The 18,855-nt window shown below is 38.1% G+C and overlaps 1 protein-coding gene across 1 annotated transcript; it reads right to left on the bottom strand.

Annotated features, from left to right (window-relative positions):
- Window positions 1–1,737: 1,737 nt before the first annotated feature.
- Window positions 1,738–12,873, bottom strand: nfe2l2a (nfe2 like bZIP transcription factor 2a). The gene is made up of 5 exons (XM_084725101.1): window positions 12,671–12,873; window positions 6,287–6,553; window positions 5,913–6,005; window positions 4,978–5,157; window positions 1,738–3,358 (listed from the first exon to the last, which is right to left on the bottom strand). The coding sequence occupies exons 1-5, from the start codon at window positions 12,707–12,709 to the stop codon at window positions 2,114–2,116; spliced, it is 1,824 nt and encodes a 607-aa protein (XP_084581227.1). The 5' UTR covers window positions 12,710–12,873; the 3' UTR covers window positions 1,738–2,113.
- Between the last annotated feature and the right edge of the window lie 5,982 nt (window positions 12,874–18,855).

The raw sequence follows: 18,855 nt of genomic DNA, 5'->3' as shown, positions 1-18,855 counted from the left end.
CAATGTAAAAGTGTGACTTGTGCTCTTAAAATAAAAAATGTTTTCCATGACTTGAGTGTTTTATTTTGGGGAAAAACAAAATGTTGAGATGTAAATGTCTTTACTCAGGTTTGAAAAGTGCTCGGATCTGATTAAAAATGCATTTGCGTTACTCGCGTAATACATTGCACTCTGGTTGGTTCACTTTCTAGATCTCAGTCAGGTTTTTAAGTATGCAAAGTCTACAAACAGGCAGGTGACACATTCTGAAAGATGAAACTTTGTTGTGTTTTCCTTAATTTGTCATGCTTCTGTAAAATTTTGTTATGAAACCTAATATGGGTTGTTTTGAGTCTCAAATCGGCTCATAGCACTCTGCCAGTGGGTCATTCATTCATTTAAATTAAAATGTTTTTAAAAATATTAAGTAATTCATTTTTAAATGGCTTTATAGTTCAATGAATATTTTGAAAAATGGGATGTTTAAATTTCAAAAAGTTAATAGATTACGTTCTAATCTACCTATCTGTATGTAAATCTTCTGTGCTTGGTTCTGGGGTCCAATTAGTCATTCAAAGATTAAGATAGACTATTTTTTAATGATCAGCTACTATGATAACAAATGAAGTTATTGAAAAAACAAAATTAAGGAAATAAAATGAGTAGTATCTCTGATATGGCTTCAGTGAAATAGATAGTAGGCCAAAATGTTGTATGTTATGGGTATTCTGTGTTGACATGGTGCATATATTTTCAATACATGTCTAATATTTTCTAATAAATATATTTTGTGTTCTTTCACATAACTAAGAGGTGTGAAAAGAAATGGGCCATGTCAAAATTATTCCACAGGACATAAATGAGGGGGGTCCTCTGTATATTTTCGAACTTGTAAGGCGTCCTTGGCCAAGAGAAAAACGAGAGCCTCTGGTTTAGACCGCAACAAAATCTGATTTAATGTGATGAAATAATCATTTTGAGTGTGTGTATAGGAATACGTAATTTACCACAGCTGTGAGGTGCTGGAAAAACATGAAAATGCACCTCGAAAGTTCTTCAAAAGTGCCTCAACTTGATTTTGGAAAGGGTGTGGGAACCCGTTTTACTATATAGTTCAGTGCTTCTCAGTGTCAGAAGGTTTCTTTGTTTGATTTACTTGTTTCACAGACGTCCTTGAGTCTGTTAACCCTGCTCACCGGCTTAGTTTACCACACACCCTCTGAAGTTTGCCGTGAGAGCGGAAAATGGGCTTGGTGATCAAAGGTAGTGTTTGTGTGTGTGTGTGTGTGAAAGTGCATGTAGAGCACATACTGATTGCGTAGGGCTTTACCTTTTGAATATGCTTGCCTGGTGGACCATTGTGAAGTTGTCATGCATGGTTCACACTGAGCATACTCTACCGTAGCTCAACAATTGTACTCTTTGTTGCGTAACATAATGAATGCAGTGGGTGTGATTCCTTTTGCGACGGGAGTTTTCACAGTATTAAAAGATTTGGGTTACTGTACAAACAAGCTCCCTCTAATAAAACGGCAAGCAGATTGTAAAAGTGGTTTAAGCCAATAACTCTTTTGTTTCAGTACAATATTCCTGTTTTTTTCTGCTTTGTAAGAGCCTTCGAGTCTAAAACTGACCTGAACATGTGGTAAGTTATGTAATCATTCCTGGACTATACATCCATCTGGCATCAATCTGTGGCAGGCTGTGGTTAAAGTGCACAACACAATGTTCTGGTTTCAGAAAACAAGAGGCCGCAGAGCTATATGAATAGTTTATTGAAAAGCACAGAAGATTTTATAAAAGAACCTGGGCAGCAAATCATAAAGGGACAGTTAAAAATATGAGTAACAATGATTGAAACAACCATTAGCATACAGAAATATATGATATTTACATTATATATACACATACAGTAACATTTTATCAATCTCAAAAGCAAGTAATGCTTATATTTACAAACAATGTCGGTTAAAGAATCTGTGAGAGTACAAAAGAAGTAAAATATCAAAAATATTACAACATTCAAGAGAAGTGAGCAAAAACTATACAATAGTTCTGCTGAGAGCTACTAATGCTTTAAAGCTGAGCGACTACAAAGTTATTGCATAGTATTACTATGATAATGCAGTACCATTTACGCAGGAGACGAGTGCTTGTCTTCGCTCTTGATGAAAGTCTTTTTGACACGAGGGACGAGGAAGATGCTGCCATTGGTCGATTGCTGGAGGGAGTAGTCGGATGGCGAGTAGGAGTTGCCCTTTTCGTCTCTCAGCATGCCAAAGACCTCCAGATACAAGCTGTTGAGCTGCTGCTTCATCTCCTTCAGGTTGGTGGCGTTCTGGCTCTTCTCCCTCAGCAGACGTTCCTTCTCCTCCTTCAGGGAGTCCAACTCGCCCTCCAGACCCACTATGTTCTCCATCTTGCGTTTGCGGCAGTTCTGGGCCGCCACCTTGTTCTTGCCGCGGCGGCGAATGTCTCGGACCAGGGCCAGCTGGGCCTCGCTCAGTTGGTGCTTCGACATCAGCTCGTTGAAATCGTCAACAGGCAGGTTGATAATCATGGCTACAGTGAAAGGGATTTTGAGGGCCTTTGCCCTCTGCTCGTCTCTGGTGAGACGCAGGTCCGAGCGTCTCTTCTGCTTGTCTTTGGTGAAGGGAGCGTTGTTGTGGCCGCTCTCCTCTGCCGGCTCCGTCTTGTGTTGTTTGGGTTTCTTTTCCTGCTGCTTCGGCTGCCCTGTTAGTGCAGATGCAGAAACTGCTGGCTGAACGTCATCAGGTTGGAAATCTATCGAGAACATCTCTGAGTAGTCAGATTCTGCACCTCCAGAGTTGTGGTCCATCTCCTCCATGTCTGAATCACTGTAAAGGAAGGAGCCATCTCCATATATGGACTTCCCAGGTGAACTTGCATTTGGACTTGTGTTTGCAGAGATTCCTGAATCCGAGTCTGGCATTTCTGCCGTCAGACCGTGTTTGCCTCTGTCGAATGAATCTCCAGGTGAGAGGCTGTAAAGGTCTACTGGTGTAAAGGGGAGCTGGTTTGGAGAATCAGACATGGTGTCGCTTTCATTTCCTTCAAGGCCATGTTGACCGCTGCCCTCCTCGAGAAGGGTGTTGGGGTAAAATATGTCACAGAAACTTTCTGCAGTGAAGTCTTTAGCCTTCATCTGGCTGAGATTGTCTGGTGGGGCCATGCTGGGAACAGAGCCATCAAATGTATTCATGAACTCTGCAGGACAAACATTTACAGCGTTTGTTTCCCCCTCTGTGAGACTAGTCATGGGGTAAAAAGTGTAGTCTGGATTCTGAACTTCTGGGCTGTTTGGAAGAGGATAAGTTGTGTTCTCCAGTGTGTCCTCCATTTGCATGTTCAAGCATTGCTGGAAGAAAAAGATAAAGAACAATTAAAATAAATACAACCAACATATCACATTACTTTACTCTAATGCAAGTGGTTTACCAGTAAATCCAAGATCAGAGATATAAAAATGTCAGAGTTTATTATACATGTTGTTGTGGAAGCAGGTACACTATGTACTCATATATAAACCTGTAGTGTCTTCCAAAATATCATGTGTTGTCCAATTTGATGACTTAAAACAGGGTGTCTACATGTATTAGAAAATTAAAATTAAGACTTTTTGCTGCTACCACTGGGAAATTTTGGCACTTTTCATGTCTATATCCAGTCTGTGTTGATGGTAAATGTAGTCAACAAAAGCAATAAATGCCTCTTTGTGTGCTATACTGACCAAGAAAACCGAGTTTTTAATGCTCGCAGAGCTGTGCAGGCAGTGCCTACATGTACCAGGATGCACTGCCTGCAAAAGCGTGACTCCCACACCCATGTTGCTGTGTTGTCACCTCCCTATCCTATAGCTATTACTTTGTTGGCCAAAACATAGCATTAGGTGACAAAAATACTCATCTAACACACTCCCTCCAGCTGACTGGTATTTCAATTAAGGCAGACCTGGGTGAAGCACAGGTTAGCCCTCTGTATACCAAAAACCCATATGATAATGCCGCAATTAAAAGTCTACAATGCAATATTTATTTAATATTAAAAACAGAAAAAATGCTTGAAAATGACCTTAATAAAATGATAAATCTGATATGTACAGCATTTTTTATTAATATAAAATATTTTTTTCATTTTGAGTTGAAGTACTTCTGATTTCTTTCTTCAATAAAATAAAATAAAACACAGCATGTGCAAAAAATTGCAATGGTATGTCTGAATTAAGCATATAATTGAAAAGCCACACAGTAATTTGAGAAAATAAAATAATTACCTATGTAATGTCACAGTAGATTTAGTCACAGTGCGGTGCAGTACTAAGATTTTTGTTTAATTGCAATATTCTATCTATTGATACATCCCTAATGACTTTATATATCCAGTTGTAGCGCAGTAATCACCAATCTCCCAGCCCGCTGTTACTGAAAAGTTAACCGATAGCGTTATCTTCAAAAAGCAGCTTACAAGAAGTGAAACAAAATTCCTGAGGCCTTATCAGCAGCTTGCCAGAGCAACTCATGCAATGCAGCTTGATGGTGAGATACATGGTTAGGATTGTGGTCCAGTCCACTCTGACACACAGCAAGAGGTCAAGGCAACAAATGGCACACTGCTCCACCCATCAGCTAATGCAAATATGACTGGAAGAAAAAACTGATAAGGAAGCTTCTGAAAAACTGCTGTGCACGAAGTTTTAGGACCACACCTACAACCTCTCTGCACTCAGTATCTTTTAGTTCTGTAAACTCGTAACATCTTGGAACACCCACCTCCCTCACTCCCTAAAAAGTCTCAACAACCTAATCGCAGTGGAATGAGCCGTGTGCACCTGTCTCACATATATGAGACCCCATTCTCAGAGCAAACAAAAAACTATTTGTCCTCTAATGCCGAGCTCCTGTCGTCGATGCATTCTTTGGGTATTTGTTCCAACACAAACTGCCATGCCATTGAGGCGGTAGAATCCATGTATTATACCTGCAGCTCGGGGAGGGACAAAAGCTCCATCCAGGCCTGCTCCAAATCCGGGGACATCCTCTGTGACGGTGGTGGTGGTGTAGGCAGTGGACCTGGGGAGAGGGTGGCCGGAGGCAGAGCGGGCTGCTCTGGGGACATCATGGGTACTGAAACAGCAGTGTCCAGGCAAACGGAGGAGTTCTGTAAAAAAAAAAAAACAAGTTCACAAACTCATCATTTCAAGACAATCTATGATCTTTTGTTTTATTGTTCCAAGGATCAGAACCAAGCAAGATAAAGCAGCTTTAAGTTTCTATGCAGCTTTCTATTACTGCAGCTTTCCTGTTAAGTAGATACATACCTTTTCATTCAACTATTTATCAGCTTACTTTTGTTTTTGTTTGTATGGTCTTTTAAATGCAATTTTAATGCTCTATTAATGTTTTATTGTAATTTATTTCTATGCACCTGTAAATCACATTGCATTGCCTTGTGACTGAATGGTGCTATATAAATAAACTTGCCTTGCCTTTATTGAGATAAATAAATTTGCTTCTTAAAAATCTTGAATCTTTGAGTTTTAGAAACAGAAAAAAACAAGAACGTTTCATAACCAGTTGAAAAACCCCTTTTAGCTTTATTATTTTTATTTGCAACCATTTCATTTTCAACCATCCAAATAATGATATGTAGGGTTCAACGCTGCGACCAAGTTTTGAAATACAGATTTTTTGGGAATTCGTAAACTCAAAGATTCAAGTTCATAAAGAAAAGTAAAACATCTCAGAATTATAGGCTGGCACAACTTGTTTTAGTTTATTTCAAAACATAAAAGTTTCAGTTTGACTTTGAACTCTAGAATTTAGTGACGCCAGCTGCCTTGAAATTATGAGTCATTTCAACTTTCTGTTACACTGTATGATGTCACATGTGTAGCAAGAGAGTAATGATCTTACCTCAGTTTCCTCTACAGGAAATGTCTCTGCCAGTAGCTGCAGACATTCATCAAATGACATGGCATCACCACCGTCTTCTGTGAAGCCGACATTCTGCAAAAAAGGTTAACATACATCCATTTAAATTAACCACCCAGCATCCTTTGTGGCGCACCATGTTTTAAAAACAGTACACGATTTTCTATTTATAGAGCGCAGGTCTCTGTAGAGTCGTTTCTAGAGCAGAATACTCCAAAGCAAAACTGCACACCCACCTGTGTTTTTGTAATTACACAGAATGAGGTGGTAGCCTAGCTACGACAAAGTCACAGCCTATCAAATGAGGTGGGAGTGGTCCACCTCTGACATGAGTAATGACAACCATGTGCATGTACCTGTGTAACCTCAAGAGGTGAAACGGCCGACTGCAGTGGGGCGCTGGGCGGCGGGCGGGGTATGTACTCTCCTGTTTCCTCATCGAGCTGCAGCTGTGCCAGCAGGGCCTTCTCCTGCTCCCGCAGCAAATGCAGCCTCTTCTCCTCCTGGAGCTCCAGCTGCCTCTGCAGCTCATGTTCTTTCTGTCGGTGGTTGTAGTCAAACACCTCGCGCCTGGCACCGAGATCGATGTCCTGCTTCCACAGGATGTCGATCAGGTTCATGTCCTGGAGAGGAGAGCAGAGGCAGATCAGTTTAGACAGTTGTGAACCGGAGCCATGTTGTCCATGCGGTGAGAGCGTGAGTGTCCCTGCTGTGAAGCGTGGCTGCTGCACCCGCCACACCCTGTCCCTCAGTATCTGTTCACTGACAACAACACTGGCACTAATGTCAAGGGGGAGAAACCACATGAATAATAGATGCACGTCTCTCTTTTCCCCTGTTGCCACCACACACCAGCCAAAGACATGAATCCTCACCTGATACTCTGTCCGAGGGAAGTGATAACTACCCATCCAATTATACTGAGGTGTGAATTCACTGGTCACATTCAAACTCAACACTGCAAGCTCTGAGTCAAGCTTTTGCATAAAGACTTCATGTTACAGTTTAGTTCTCTAAATGAAGTATAGTTACATCCCAAACATACAGACCATATTTTAGAGCAGTATCCATGAATGAATAAAATATTTTTAAATTTGGCTCAGATCATACCAGATTGACATGCATTACTTTATACTTTCAGTGTCAATAAGTGAGACGGTCGATGTTTGATGTATTTTCATCATGTTATACAGCATTTCGAAAATGAGAATGTTAATGAGCTTGGCTTCAATGCACAATATGTAACTTCTGCCACCAGGGGCCTTTCACACATCAAAACAATAGCAGATACAGTAGCATTGTTGTTGTTTTCATTGTTAAACAGCCATCATAGCTGACGAAAATCTATCTGATATGACAAATCCGAAAACTTTGTTCATAATGTTGACAGTTGAATCCTCGACATTCAAATTCAGTTTTATTTTTGTTGTTCAGTTTTTTTAAACCTGGTATTTCTGCAGTTGATTTAGATTAGGCTACACTAATATTATTGGCATTATAATATCTGTAGAATTAGATACCAGTGGTGGTTGTGTAGGATTGTCTCTGACTCTTGGGATCTAAACATTTTCAATAACTCAACCACGTGAAATCTGAAAGTCAAAATGTATAGAAAAAACGTGGGGCTGAAACTAATGATTATTCTCATATTTGACTAATCTGTCGATTATTTTCTGGATTATGTGATTAGTTGTTCGGTCTATGAAATGTCACACAAAGATATTTCGTTTACTGTCATAGAGAAGTAAAGAAACCAGGAAAAAACTTACAGCTCAAAATGTAACACTTCACAAAATTCACAAATTGTTTTTATCTAATGAAATATTCTTCCTAAGTCCATATTTGTTTGTTTAGCCTTTCAAAAACTCCTGTTTGCTGCACAAAAAGCCGCAACAATTAGTCAACTTGTTGTCAACTATTAAATTAATCAACAACTATTTTGACAAATTATTAATTGGTCTGAGTCTTTTTTGAGGGAAAAAAAAGTCAAAACTCTCTGATTCCATCTCCTTAAATGTGAATATTTTCTGGTTTCTTTACTCCTCTATGACAGTAAACTGAATATCTTTGGGTTGGAGACAAAACAAGACATTTGAGGACGTCACCTTGGACACTGGGACACACTGACTGATATTTTTCACTATTTTCTGACATTTTATTGACCAAACAGCTAACCACTTAACTGAGAAAGTAATCGACAATCAAAATAATTGTTAGTTGCAGCCCTAAGAATGTCATTTGGCACAGCTCTGTCTGAAAGAATGATGTAAGACAACCAAATCAAATTAGCAATATAAAGAATTACATAGCTTGTTTCCTTGTTTTCCTTCTTGCTATACCTTTCAGTAAATGACTACAACTAGTGACTACCTGTCCACAGTATTTTCTGTCACAATGATGCACACATAATTTTGTCCTGCCTTTAGTATTTAGTCAATAAGTTTGGTGCTGCTAACAAAACAGGATGTTAGACGTAGCCTTTTACGACTGTGGGGATTATTTAATACGGTTTCCTGTAGATTTCCCCTCACAGGCCTGACTGTTATTTGCCTTTTTAAACAAGAATGACTAAAGATAAACTGAGCTACTCTGCTCTCTTCTTTGGGCCCTTCACTAGAACTTATTTACAGAAGGAAACCGTTTCACAAGGCCCAGGGATGTTGCATAAGCCTGAGATACTGCCTGAGCATGTGACTTGTTTGTTCCTCAGATTTGGGTATAAATACAACTTATGGGTTTGGCCTCATAATGCCTGAAGTCGGTCATATGGCAGCGCAGACAGACATGGCCAGGAAAAAGCTGAGAGGGAACTGAAAGGAAATAAAGTACAAAGCAGAACAATGCACAATAAAGAGGATGTAAAACTGTAGAGAAAACACACTATGATCATGTTTTCTCCTTTGATTTGAAAATGTTACGTGTGGTAACCCTTGATAAGATATTCTGAAGGTATTTTTGGATATTGTTCACACAGTTTTTCTGACTACAGCTGCAGCTCTGGAAAATAAGAACCCACTAACCCTCTTTGCCTCGGTGTTGCATCAGAGGGATTACACATTACTGAGGCTGTCTGCTATAAGTCATACGCACCGACTGAAAGGTGAGCGCACAACCAGGCATTATGGTCTCTGCAGGAACGAGGAAGTGCCCTAAAATACGCCTGAACACACATCTTGAGGTCAGTCATGTTTTCCAAACTAAAAAACCACACTCCTGTCTGTTGGTCACACCTAATAAGCTCATCAGACGAGTCATACTGGTCCTTTAAAAACAATCCCACGTCTAAAAAAAGGCCTGTCGCCTGTGCAGAGAAAGTCCAATCAGTCCCTTCACTGTCACTGGATAATTGTGCTGTTATATAATGTCACAGAACTGAAGTACCTTAACAAATCATAGTTAATATTGTGAATTAATGCCAGATAGATTGAGTAAATGTGGGTGTGTTTGTGTGAGCACAGGTTATCAGTATGGTATCACTAACATGGCTGTCACAAGACCTGGACTGGCACTAGAACAAGGAAACTGGCTCAAACATAATAACTTCCCAGTCGCCTCTGCCACACAATACAATAACATGCCTTTAGTTTAAAATAGAGACAAAATATGTCGAGCAGACGCCTCCTAATTTACCAGAAAACACACGTTTAACACATAACAGACAAGAGCTGCAACGATTAATGGATATGTTGTCAACTATGAAATTAATCTCATTATTTTAAGAAAAAAAGTCAAAATTCTCTGATCCTCTTAAATGTGAATATTTTCTGGTTTATTTATTCCATCATGACAGTAAACTGAATCATCTTTGGGTTGTAGACAAAACAAGACATTTGAGGATGTCATATTGGGCTTTGGGAAACACTGATCCACATTTTTCACCCTTTTCTGACATTTCATGAACCAAATAACTAGTCGAATTCTCCAGAAAACCATTGACAATGAAAATAATTGTTAGTTGCAGCCCTACATCTATTTCAGACTTTGAATTGACTAATAATTTAACAATTGATTAGTTGTCAACTATGAAATTAATTGCCAGCTACTCTGATAATCGATACATCAGTTTAAGTCACATTAAGAAAAGTCAAAATTCTCTGATCCCAGCTTCTTAAATGTGAAACAACATTTGACATTTGATGACATCATCTTGGGCTTTGGGAGACACTGATGGACATTTTTCCAACATTTTATGGACCGAACTACTAATTGCCTTACCAACAGATTAATGATTAATGGAGAATAATGGTTAATTGCAGCCCTATCAAAGACATATATTGAAAACAAGCCAACAGTTAATGGCTCCTCCAGCTATCAAACTGGGTAATAGAGGAGTGATACAAAGTGTGTGCGTGGGCTCTCAGCGTGGGTTGTTCATTTACCTCTCCTCAGCTAAACACAAGGGCCAGTGGTTTACTGTGCCTTCTTTCATCACATTTCAGTGGACACCCACTGCTTGACCGAGGATGATGAAACACAGCCGCACATGTTCCAAAACAGCCCTTCTTTAGACCCGCATCATCAGTCAACTGTGTACTTCCACTGACCCTGACTTCATGGCAGGTTTAACCAAACACACAAGATGTAAGGCCATATAACATGAAGAAAAAGCCAAGATAAACATCTCATGCATTGCGTAAGAACAAGTCTAGACAAGTGCTGGACAATATGCCGACATGATATGAGACTAGATATCGTCTTGGAATTTGGACATCGTTGTATGATATCGTGATATTGAAGAAGTGTTGCATTTTCCTGGTTTTGTGGGCTGCATTACTGTAAAGTGATGTCATTTTCTCAACTTAACGGACTGTTCCAGCCATAATATCCACATTACTGATGAATACTTATCCTAAATATTATTGTATTGAGATTTTGTGAAAACAGTCATCCCTACAATGTTGTAAAATCGATAAATACCAGTATCGAGGTATTTGGGAAAATATATTTTGATATGTGTAGGGCCTGACCAGTAGGGGATTTTTGGGGGCAATACTGATATTAGGGAATAAAAAAGTGTCAAATGTCAATATATTGGTATTCTTTATAGAGAATATAATTACAGGATTTATAGAATATATAATATATACATTTTTTGTCTATACCGTTCCAATTTTTGATTGTTCCTCTTGTTTATATTGTTCCTATTTTCATATCTGCTCTTACTTATATTGCTTGTTACTTATTTATTAATATGTTCTGCTGATGGTTTTTCTATTTCTTGACCCACTTTGTTGCTGTAAAACTTCGACTAAATTTCTCCATCGTGGGATTAATAAAGGATTATCTCATCATAATGGAGGAAGGATATTTGATGGTTTAACAATAAATTCTATTGTCCAAAGTGATATCAGGGCTCGGGAAAGTAAACTCTCACAGCTATATTAATAATGATATATAACTTTAAATACAACAAACACACATATAACAAAATATGTTTAGATATTAAATTTAAACTGAGAAAAATGGATCAAATATAGGCCTACATTAGTGTTGCAAATTGTAAGCACTTTCTTTAATTGATCATTGGTAAGTTTAAATGTCAATTAATCAATTAATCATTATTTAAAAAACATTTTAAAAAATTCTTATACCAAACTATATCAGATGTGCTTTTCTTCCCCTCAAACAAAGCTTTATTTCCACAACAACATACTGTATATTCTTGGACAGCTTTGCATGGCTTATGAATCACATAAAGACATAAAGGCCTACATATTAAACACATACAGTTAAACATCACATAACATGCAGAGCACACTCATGAAAATAATCTCTGTTATATTTCATATCTTTTATTTAAGAGTAGATTGATTAAATTTTACTTGATAATCAAATTCTTAATGACTGATTAACTGATCATCAATTACTTGTTATCATCCCTAGCCGAAATAAAATGCTGCCAATAAAGCTAACAAATACAAACAATCTGCATTATGTTCTGTTTAAAAAAGTTTAAATGTAGGTGCAAATTCAACAACAACAAGTATACTGATACAGATATAAACTGATATACCTGTGATAGACCAATATCAGGCCGATATTACTGGTCAATCGATATATCAGTCAGGCTCTAGATATTTGATTTTGTCATATCAATCAGTCCTAGTCCAGACTGAGCTTTTGTGGTGCTTTTACATGTCAAAATACACTGGAGAAAAAAAAAACATTCAGCAAACAAAACAGCCCTTAAAGACACCATTCCCAATGGTCACAAGCTTGTCCATATCAGATATGGTATCACATGCTTAGAGGGTAAGAGGGGAGGAGGCAGAGACACTTACGAGAAAACACTCAGGAGAGTCTTAGTTTTCTGTTTGCCACACTTCTCATGGTGAAAGTGGGCAAGGTGGTATAATTTTATTCAGAGAAACAGCACGACCACTCAGATATCAACCTGTTTCTTTATTTTAACGGGACTGATTTTACCTTTACGTCACAAGCGAATGACTTGCAGAACTGAAAGCGGTTCAGAGGTCAGCCTTAATATCACTTAAGAAGAAAAGCCAGGCTGTGTTTTTGAATGGACTTTCCCACGTTGAAGACGTTATTTCTACGTTAAAGTACGCCATTAACCGGACTGTCACCGCGTACTGAATATTCAATTTGACATTAAAAAAGTTTATCTGAACTATAAGCGCGTCTCTGACTCCCTATCAGATCTTATAAAAGGAAGTTCACAGTCAATGTCAGCCGGTTTGTCTCGTCTGGTAATCACTTTTTAAAGAAATACTCGTATTTACCTGTTGACTGGAATGCATCACCTCCATTTCCATCAGCATGGAGATCTTTCTCGCCGTTGAGAAACGCCTTATGATAATGTTATTCCTGTGTTATTCCTCAAATGGCAGGTTAAAATGGCGAGCGGTCCGGTGCCGATAGAGTCCGTCGCAGTAGCTGTACTGAGGGAAACATTGCTTCCTTTTAATCTAATGAACATCACGGAAATGATGGCCCTGCCTACCGAGCCGCTGCGCCGGGATCGTCCCCCTGACGCCGGCCTATGAGGCGATAAGAGCCGTCGTGTCCAGAAGGGAACTCCATACCGGGAAAGATCTCGCGAGAGCGGCCATTTTAACCCAAAACATTATATTTCCTTAGCCCCAGTCAAGTGTTTTTTTGACCGTAAACCTGCCATACATACCTATACATATCATATCCACACCGCTATCGCATTATAAAACATAATTAATATGTATAACGTGCACAATAATGAAACAACGTGCGCAAAACTCGCGAGAGTTTCACAAATCAAGGGTTACCTTCTAGAGCCCATGATGAATATCTACTCAGTATTGCTGTTTACCAAATAAAACCCCTAAACAACATATTCACGTGTGTTTGAAAGTTGCTATAACCCTTAAAGATGATCCTGAATCTCCTTGGAAATAAATTAAATTGTTAAACAAACTAGCACGGGTTGTCTCTCTGTCTAAAAAAAACATTGAAGGCACTGAAAATTCATCCAAAATCTCACCTGGGCATTTATTTGGCATATCTAGCTACTTATAAACCAGCTAATATGTTATCATTAAATTTTAAAAAATCGTTACCATCTCAATTGTAACTCCGTCATCATCAGGAGACTTTTAATTGGTGCAGAGCGCCCCCTGCTGGTCACCGTGCCCGGTGTGGAGCTGGAGGCCCTGGGGCCCTAATGTCCCGTTTAACCACTGAAGACTGCCACTGACAACTTGGAGAGCTCTACAAAGCAGTGACGGTCATTTATTCAGAAGCAACGCTCAAATAGTCCTAAAAGTTAAAGTCCTGCATTCAAAATGTGGCTTTAAAAAGTATTTGCAACAGAATGTAGATGAAGGCAGTGGTTTTCAAACTGGGGTCTGGGGACCAACAGGGGGCCTTGAGTGGTTTGTGAGGGTCTAACCCATAATAAGGAACATAATATTTTAACTTTTCTAACTTTTTTGGAAGTTGGGACAACAAAGGAAGCCATTGGGAACATAGAAGACATAATTATCTGCAAACCTAAAATTTAAAATAATGACTCAGAGGGGATTCTTTCAGACTCAGATTCAGAAATCCTAAAACTGGGGATCTGTGGTCAAATGTAGGCCTACATAAACTAGGGGGACCTTGAAATGAAAACATTTGGGGATCCCATGGGCGAAAAGAAAGGTTAGGCTATGCAGAATAGTCAGTTGTGTATGTTATTATTATTTGTATTATATCATGATTATTGATGCATTGACGTCAACAGTGCCTTAATGATATAGTTGGTCAGGTTGGGGCTCCTTTTAACTGCTTGTTAATACTTGTAGTAGTTCATCTAAAACAAGGCATTATGTTATATATTATTTGTTGATCATATGTTTTAGATGTAATTTCTTTATCTGAAAAGTAACTATAAGTATAGCTGTTAAATACATGTAAAGGAGTTTTAAAAAAAGTACAATGTTCCCCTTTGTAATGTAGTGGAATAAAAGTATAAAATAAACAGATGTGATCAGTTGCAAGTCTATAAGTGAACTACATCACAACTGCACTTAAATACAGTAAATGAGTAAACATAATTGCTTTCCACCACAGGCTTTGGTACATATTTATTTAGATATATTAACAAAGAGCAGCATAACATAGAGATACATTAAGATTATAAAATTAAGCTACTACAAAGTATAAAACAGCAGTAGACTGTTAGTAGAATTGACATTCATATGTCACTATTTTTTACTCAGGTACTCCATTTATGTAAAAAATTTTCAAGATACTTGTATTTTACTTGAATATTTCTATTTGATTATACTTCTAATCTGATTCAGACAGAATGTTACTCAGCACAGTTACTGGTTAGGTACTTTACAGACAGGCAAAACATATAATCAGAGTATAAATATGAGGCAGTACCAGTGGAATGTAACAAAGTACATTAAGTTACTATACTTAAGTACGATTTTAAGGTTCTTGTCCTTATTTCAATTTTTCTCCTTCTACTTTATGTTTCAGAGAGCAGTGTTAAGTTATTTACTACAGATTAAACCATATAGTTGTACAAAGTAATCTAGTTAAATACTAACTTCCCCTTAAAAGATGCCAAAACATTGCTGTATCAGTATCAAATACGATATGGTAATGCTTTTATTTTTCAAACTCTAAGTAGCTGATACAACTTTTGCATACTTTTACTTGAGAAAAGGCTTTGATTTGAGAACTTTTACTTGTATTAGAGTAGTATTAGTACTTTTACTAAAGTATAGGGTCTGAATACTTCCACCACTAGTGCTGTAGATTAAACAGACTCAACAGCTGTTAAAACTGACAAGAGCTCGACAGTAAAAGTCTACTTTAATTAATTAATGCATCACTAAGGGAGGAAGACATTCTTCATCATGAGTACTTCATACTACTCAGTACTTTCTTTTGACTTTATCGATCTACTCTTCCTAAAGTAAAACTGAAAGCAGTATTTTAGCTTATATGTAAAAGATCTGCATATGGGGTACATCTGTCTTTCACATGATTTTTTTTTTTTAATTCAGATGACCTCGCTATCAGTCAATCGGAGATTAGCGCTATTTAAGAAGGTTAAGTCTTATAAAAAAAAAATCCTCAAAGTTAATTAAATTTGACCCATTCTGACACCTCAGCGTAAGGAAGAAGTCCGATCCAGATGTAATTAAGTGGCTTTTGAAATATGTCAAGGTAATAAGACAGACTAGGTCCTGCCTGTGGCACCTATCTGTGAAGAAGCTCACACTAAAGTGCAGCTCTACTGTGCCACTGCGTGAAATTACACTAAAAAAGCCTATTTTTTCCCCCCTCATGCGCGCTCATGAACACGCGTTCACGTTTGGCAGCTCCACGTCGACATTCTTCCAGCTGCATATAGTGAAGTGCACAGGACTGACTGGGGGAAGAAAAGGTAAAAGCGGCGGTGGCCACCTTACGATTAGTGCGCTGCAAGTCCGCAGACGGACACCAACCGCAGTGAAAACCGGCGTTTGCACTGTGAATCCAGCCGTGGCCTGCGATGTCCTCATATCGCTTTCTGCTTTTGCATTTTATGATCAAGACTACTTGCCCCTCGTGTTGGATTGCAGCTGGTCCCTTGCGTCTACCTATATCAGGTACAGTATGACTTGCAAAACTTACTTTTCCTCCATCATATCACTTATTGTGCAAATAACTGTCAATAGTAATGATTGTGACGTGACATTATTGGTTTTGTCGCGTTATTTTGCACTTCTAAAGTTGCTGTCACTTGATGTGGCAAGTGCCCTAACTATCATCAAACTGACAGAACTCAATACTCCTGGAGCTTTCTGCTCTTTCCTCATTGCTATCATGTATATCTGCTCTGTTTAATCGTGAATAGCTCATTCTCCAGGGCCTGTTTAGTTGAGAAAGTTGTTCAGACTCAACAGGTAGATTCAATGATACACGGCGCAGGGGTGAAATTATCCCAAATCAAGTTAAAGATTCCACCAAAACTAGAAACTTCAAACATGTCATCTTATATAGAGGCTGGTTCACTTTGCAACCAGATGTTCAAGCTTGGAGAGGTAAGTAAGAGTATTTTAGGATCCTTTTTTTTTTTTGGTGGGATGTACTACAGGATCACCTATTGCACATGCCCAGATGGTATTTAGCCATTTAATGATTTCTGTATTGAGCTGACAGTGTGTAAAAAGACTCCATCTGGCCTGCTTTACCTGTGTGACTCCAGGGAGGACCCACCACACAGCAACCCTTTCTGTAGGCCTTAAACCATTCAAGTCTTTGCAACAAATTATGCCAGCCATTTTCTCTCTTTGCAGTTTTGAGTTGAAGTCAATGCAATGAAAAAGGACTGTTCTCCTTGCTTTGTGTGCCTTTCTACAGGTTAAAGGAGCAGCCGGTCTTGAGGAGGATAAGGTCCTGCACAAGGACAAACCTATGAGGTGGCACTGTGGCTTTCCAAATAAAGTTCTGTGATACACTCAGACTCTAATTGCTCGCAGTCAGTGCATTACAGAACTTTGTTTTGGGAGTTAATACTTTAACCTGTGGGAAATAAATCCTCAAACATCTGGACTTTTAAGTTTATAGCATGGTGTGATATTCCTGACGACAAATGAACTGTTTTCTCAAATAAAGTTCCGCTTTGTTTTAAGCATTTTTCACAGCTTCTGTCTTCTTTCTTTGAGACTTTAACCCAGGTTACTTTGTATTCTGAAGTACCAGTACTGTTGCTTGCTATTTGTGTGCTGTAACTTTGTGTTCAATCATTACTTAAAGAGCGCTGCTGTGTGCCATATGGAAACAGTAGTCACGCTGGTCAGATGACTTAGTAGAGGTGAGGCAGAGAGCTTAACAAGTCACTTTGTTTCAGGTTATTCTCAGTTTTTTATCAAAGTGACAAATCTTTCATGGGAAGAATATATGATGATGATGCTTTTATAAGTGATAATAATAGATATATTTTTTTAATGTGGCAGACCGTCAAATTAAAAGTGATCAGTGTCAAACTATAGATTTGTCATCTCAGGCTTAAGTTGCCAGTTTTACTCAAATGTAGAATACATAGAGGTCGAAAATTTGCAAAAATAAAAATCTGATATTTAGTTAACCATTTTTGTTTTACTTTCTTTCATTATTCTGAGCCGAGTGAGGCTAGTGGCCTATTTTCCATTACCCAGTTTTGTCCATGCATTATTTTTGACTTTTTAAACTGTTGATAAAGGCATTATTTCTAACTGTCTGTTCACTTGTTCACTATAGAGTTAGAAACTATCAGGATCTGTTGTCTGCCCAGTTTCCCGTCCTCTTGAATTTTTCAAGCAGAAAGGTCTGAAGTCATTTTGCTATCTCGTAACAACCACTGCAAACCGGCTGTAAATTCCAGTCTCAACAGTCAATGGAGCATATGCATGCTGTCCTATATTGCAAAGCATGCTGGGAAATACATAAAATGGTGCATTCAGGTGCTCCTCTTTAGCTCCTATTTCAGATTGAAGGCAACATGTATCTGGTTTAACAGATACATGTTAAATGGTTAAATAAAGAGAGAGTAAAAACATGAAATAGTAACACTTTTATCATTACACTTTTACTATAATACAAGCAGAACTGCAGTTCCTCATATTTGCCCAGACATAAAAGAATGCACACCAAACAAAACTTTAACATGTCTTAACTAGGGCTGCAATTGACTCTTATATTACTGATAAATCAAATGATTATTACCATATGTCATATTCCCATTGCTTGATATGGTCACTTTGCAGTCCAAAACCCAAATTTATACAGTCCACCATCGCACCAGACAGTGAAAAGGTGCAGGTTATCACATGTAAGAGGCTAGAACTAGCAAATGTTTAACGTGTTTAACAGTTGCAGATTCATTTTCAGTTGATCTCCTACTCGTTTTAATTGCCTTATTGTTTCAATACCAATTTAACATACCGCAGAGTAACTGTATATAGAATTTATTATTTGATATTATTCAGTGTTGGAAAGTAACCAAGTAAATTTGCTAGCTACAGTTTTGACCTACTTGTACGTTACGTGACTATTTCCTTCATATTCTACTTTATACTCCAGATTCCACTATATTTCAGAGGTAAATATTGTACTTCTTACTCCAGTGCATTTATTTTATATTGATAGGTACTTTTTACATAAAAAAAAACACATGATAGGAGGCAGTACCATATCACAAATCTACCCAGAACTATACAATGCATGTAGACCTGGCTCCATATCGATGTACTACAATAGTAAAATGCTCTTACATGTATTTGATTGTGATGAAAACAGAATAATATGATATTCTACAACAATATTACAGTGTGAAAGGAGCCATTCTGCATGGGAAGAACTTTTACTTTTGATATTATTTTGATACTTGATACCATGTTGTTAATCAAACTTCTGTACTTTTACTTAAGTAACATTTTGAATTCGGGACTTTCACTTGTAATAGGGGTGT

This window comes from Lutjanus erythropterus, chromosome 8, assembly GCF_056507025.1.
Source record: "Lutjanus erythropterus isolate fLutEry1 chromosome 8, fLutEry1.hap2, whole genome shotgun sequence".
NCBI classification, from domain to species: Eukaryota; Metazoa; Chordata; class Actinopteri; order Lutjaniformes; family Lutjanidae; genus Lutjanus; species Lutjanus erythropterus.
This window is presented reverse-complemented; position numbering and strand designations above follow the sequence as displayed.

Coding starts and splice junctions, on each gene's coding strand:
- nfe2l2a (XM_084725101.1), bottom strand. CDS start 12,709: ATGCTGATGGAAATGGAGGTGATGCATTCCAGTCAACAG. Junction 5,158..5,912: donor TTCCTGTAGAGGAAACTGAG/GTAAGATCATTA, acceptor TTTTTTTTACAG/AACTCCTCCGTTTGCCTGGA. Junction 3,359..4,977: donor TGTCCCTCCCCGAGCTGCAG/GTATAATACATG, acceptor TTTTTCTTCCAG/CAATGCTTGAACATGCAAAT.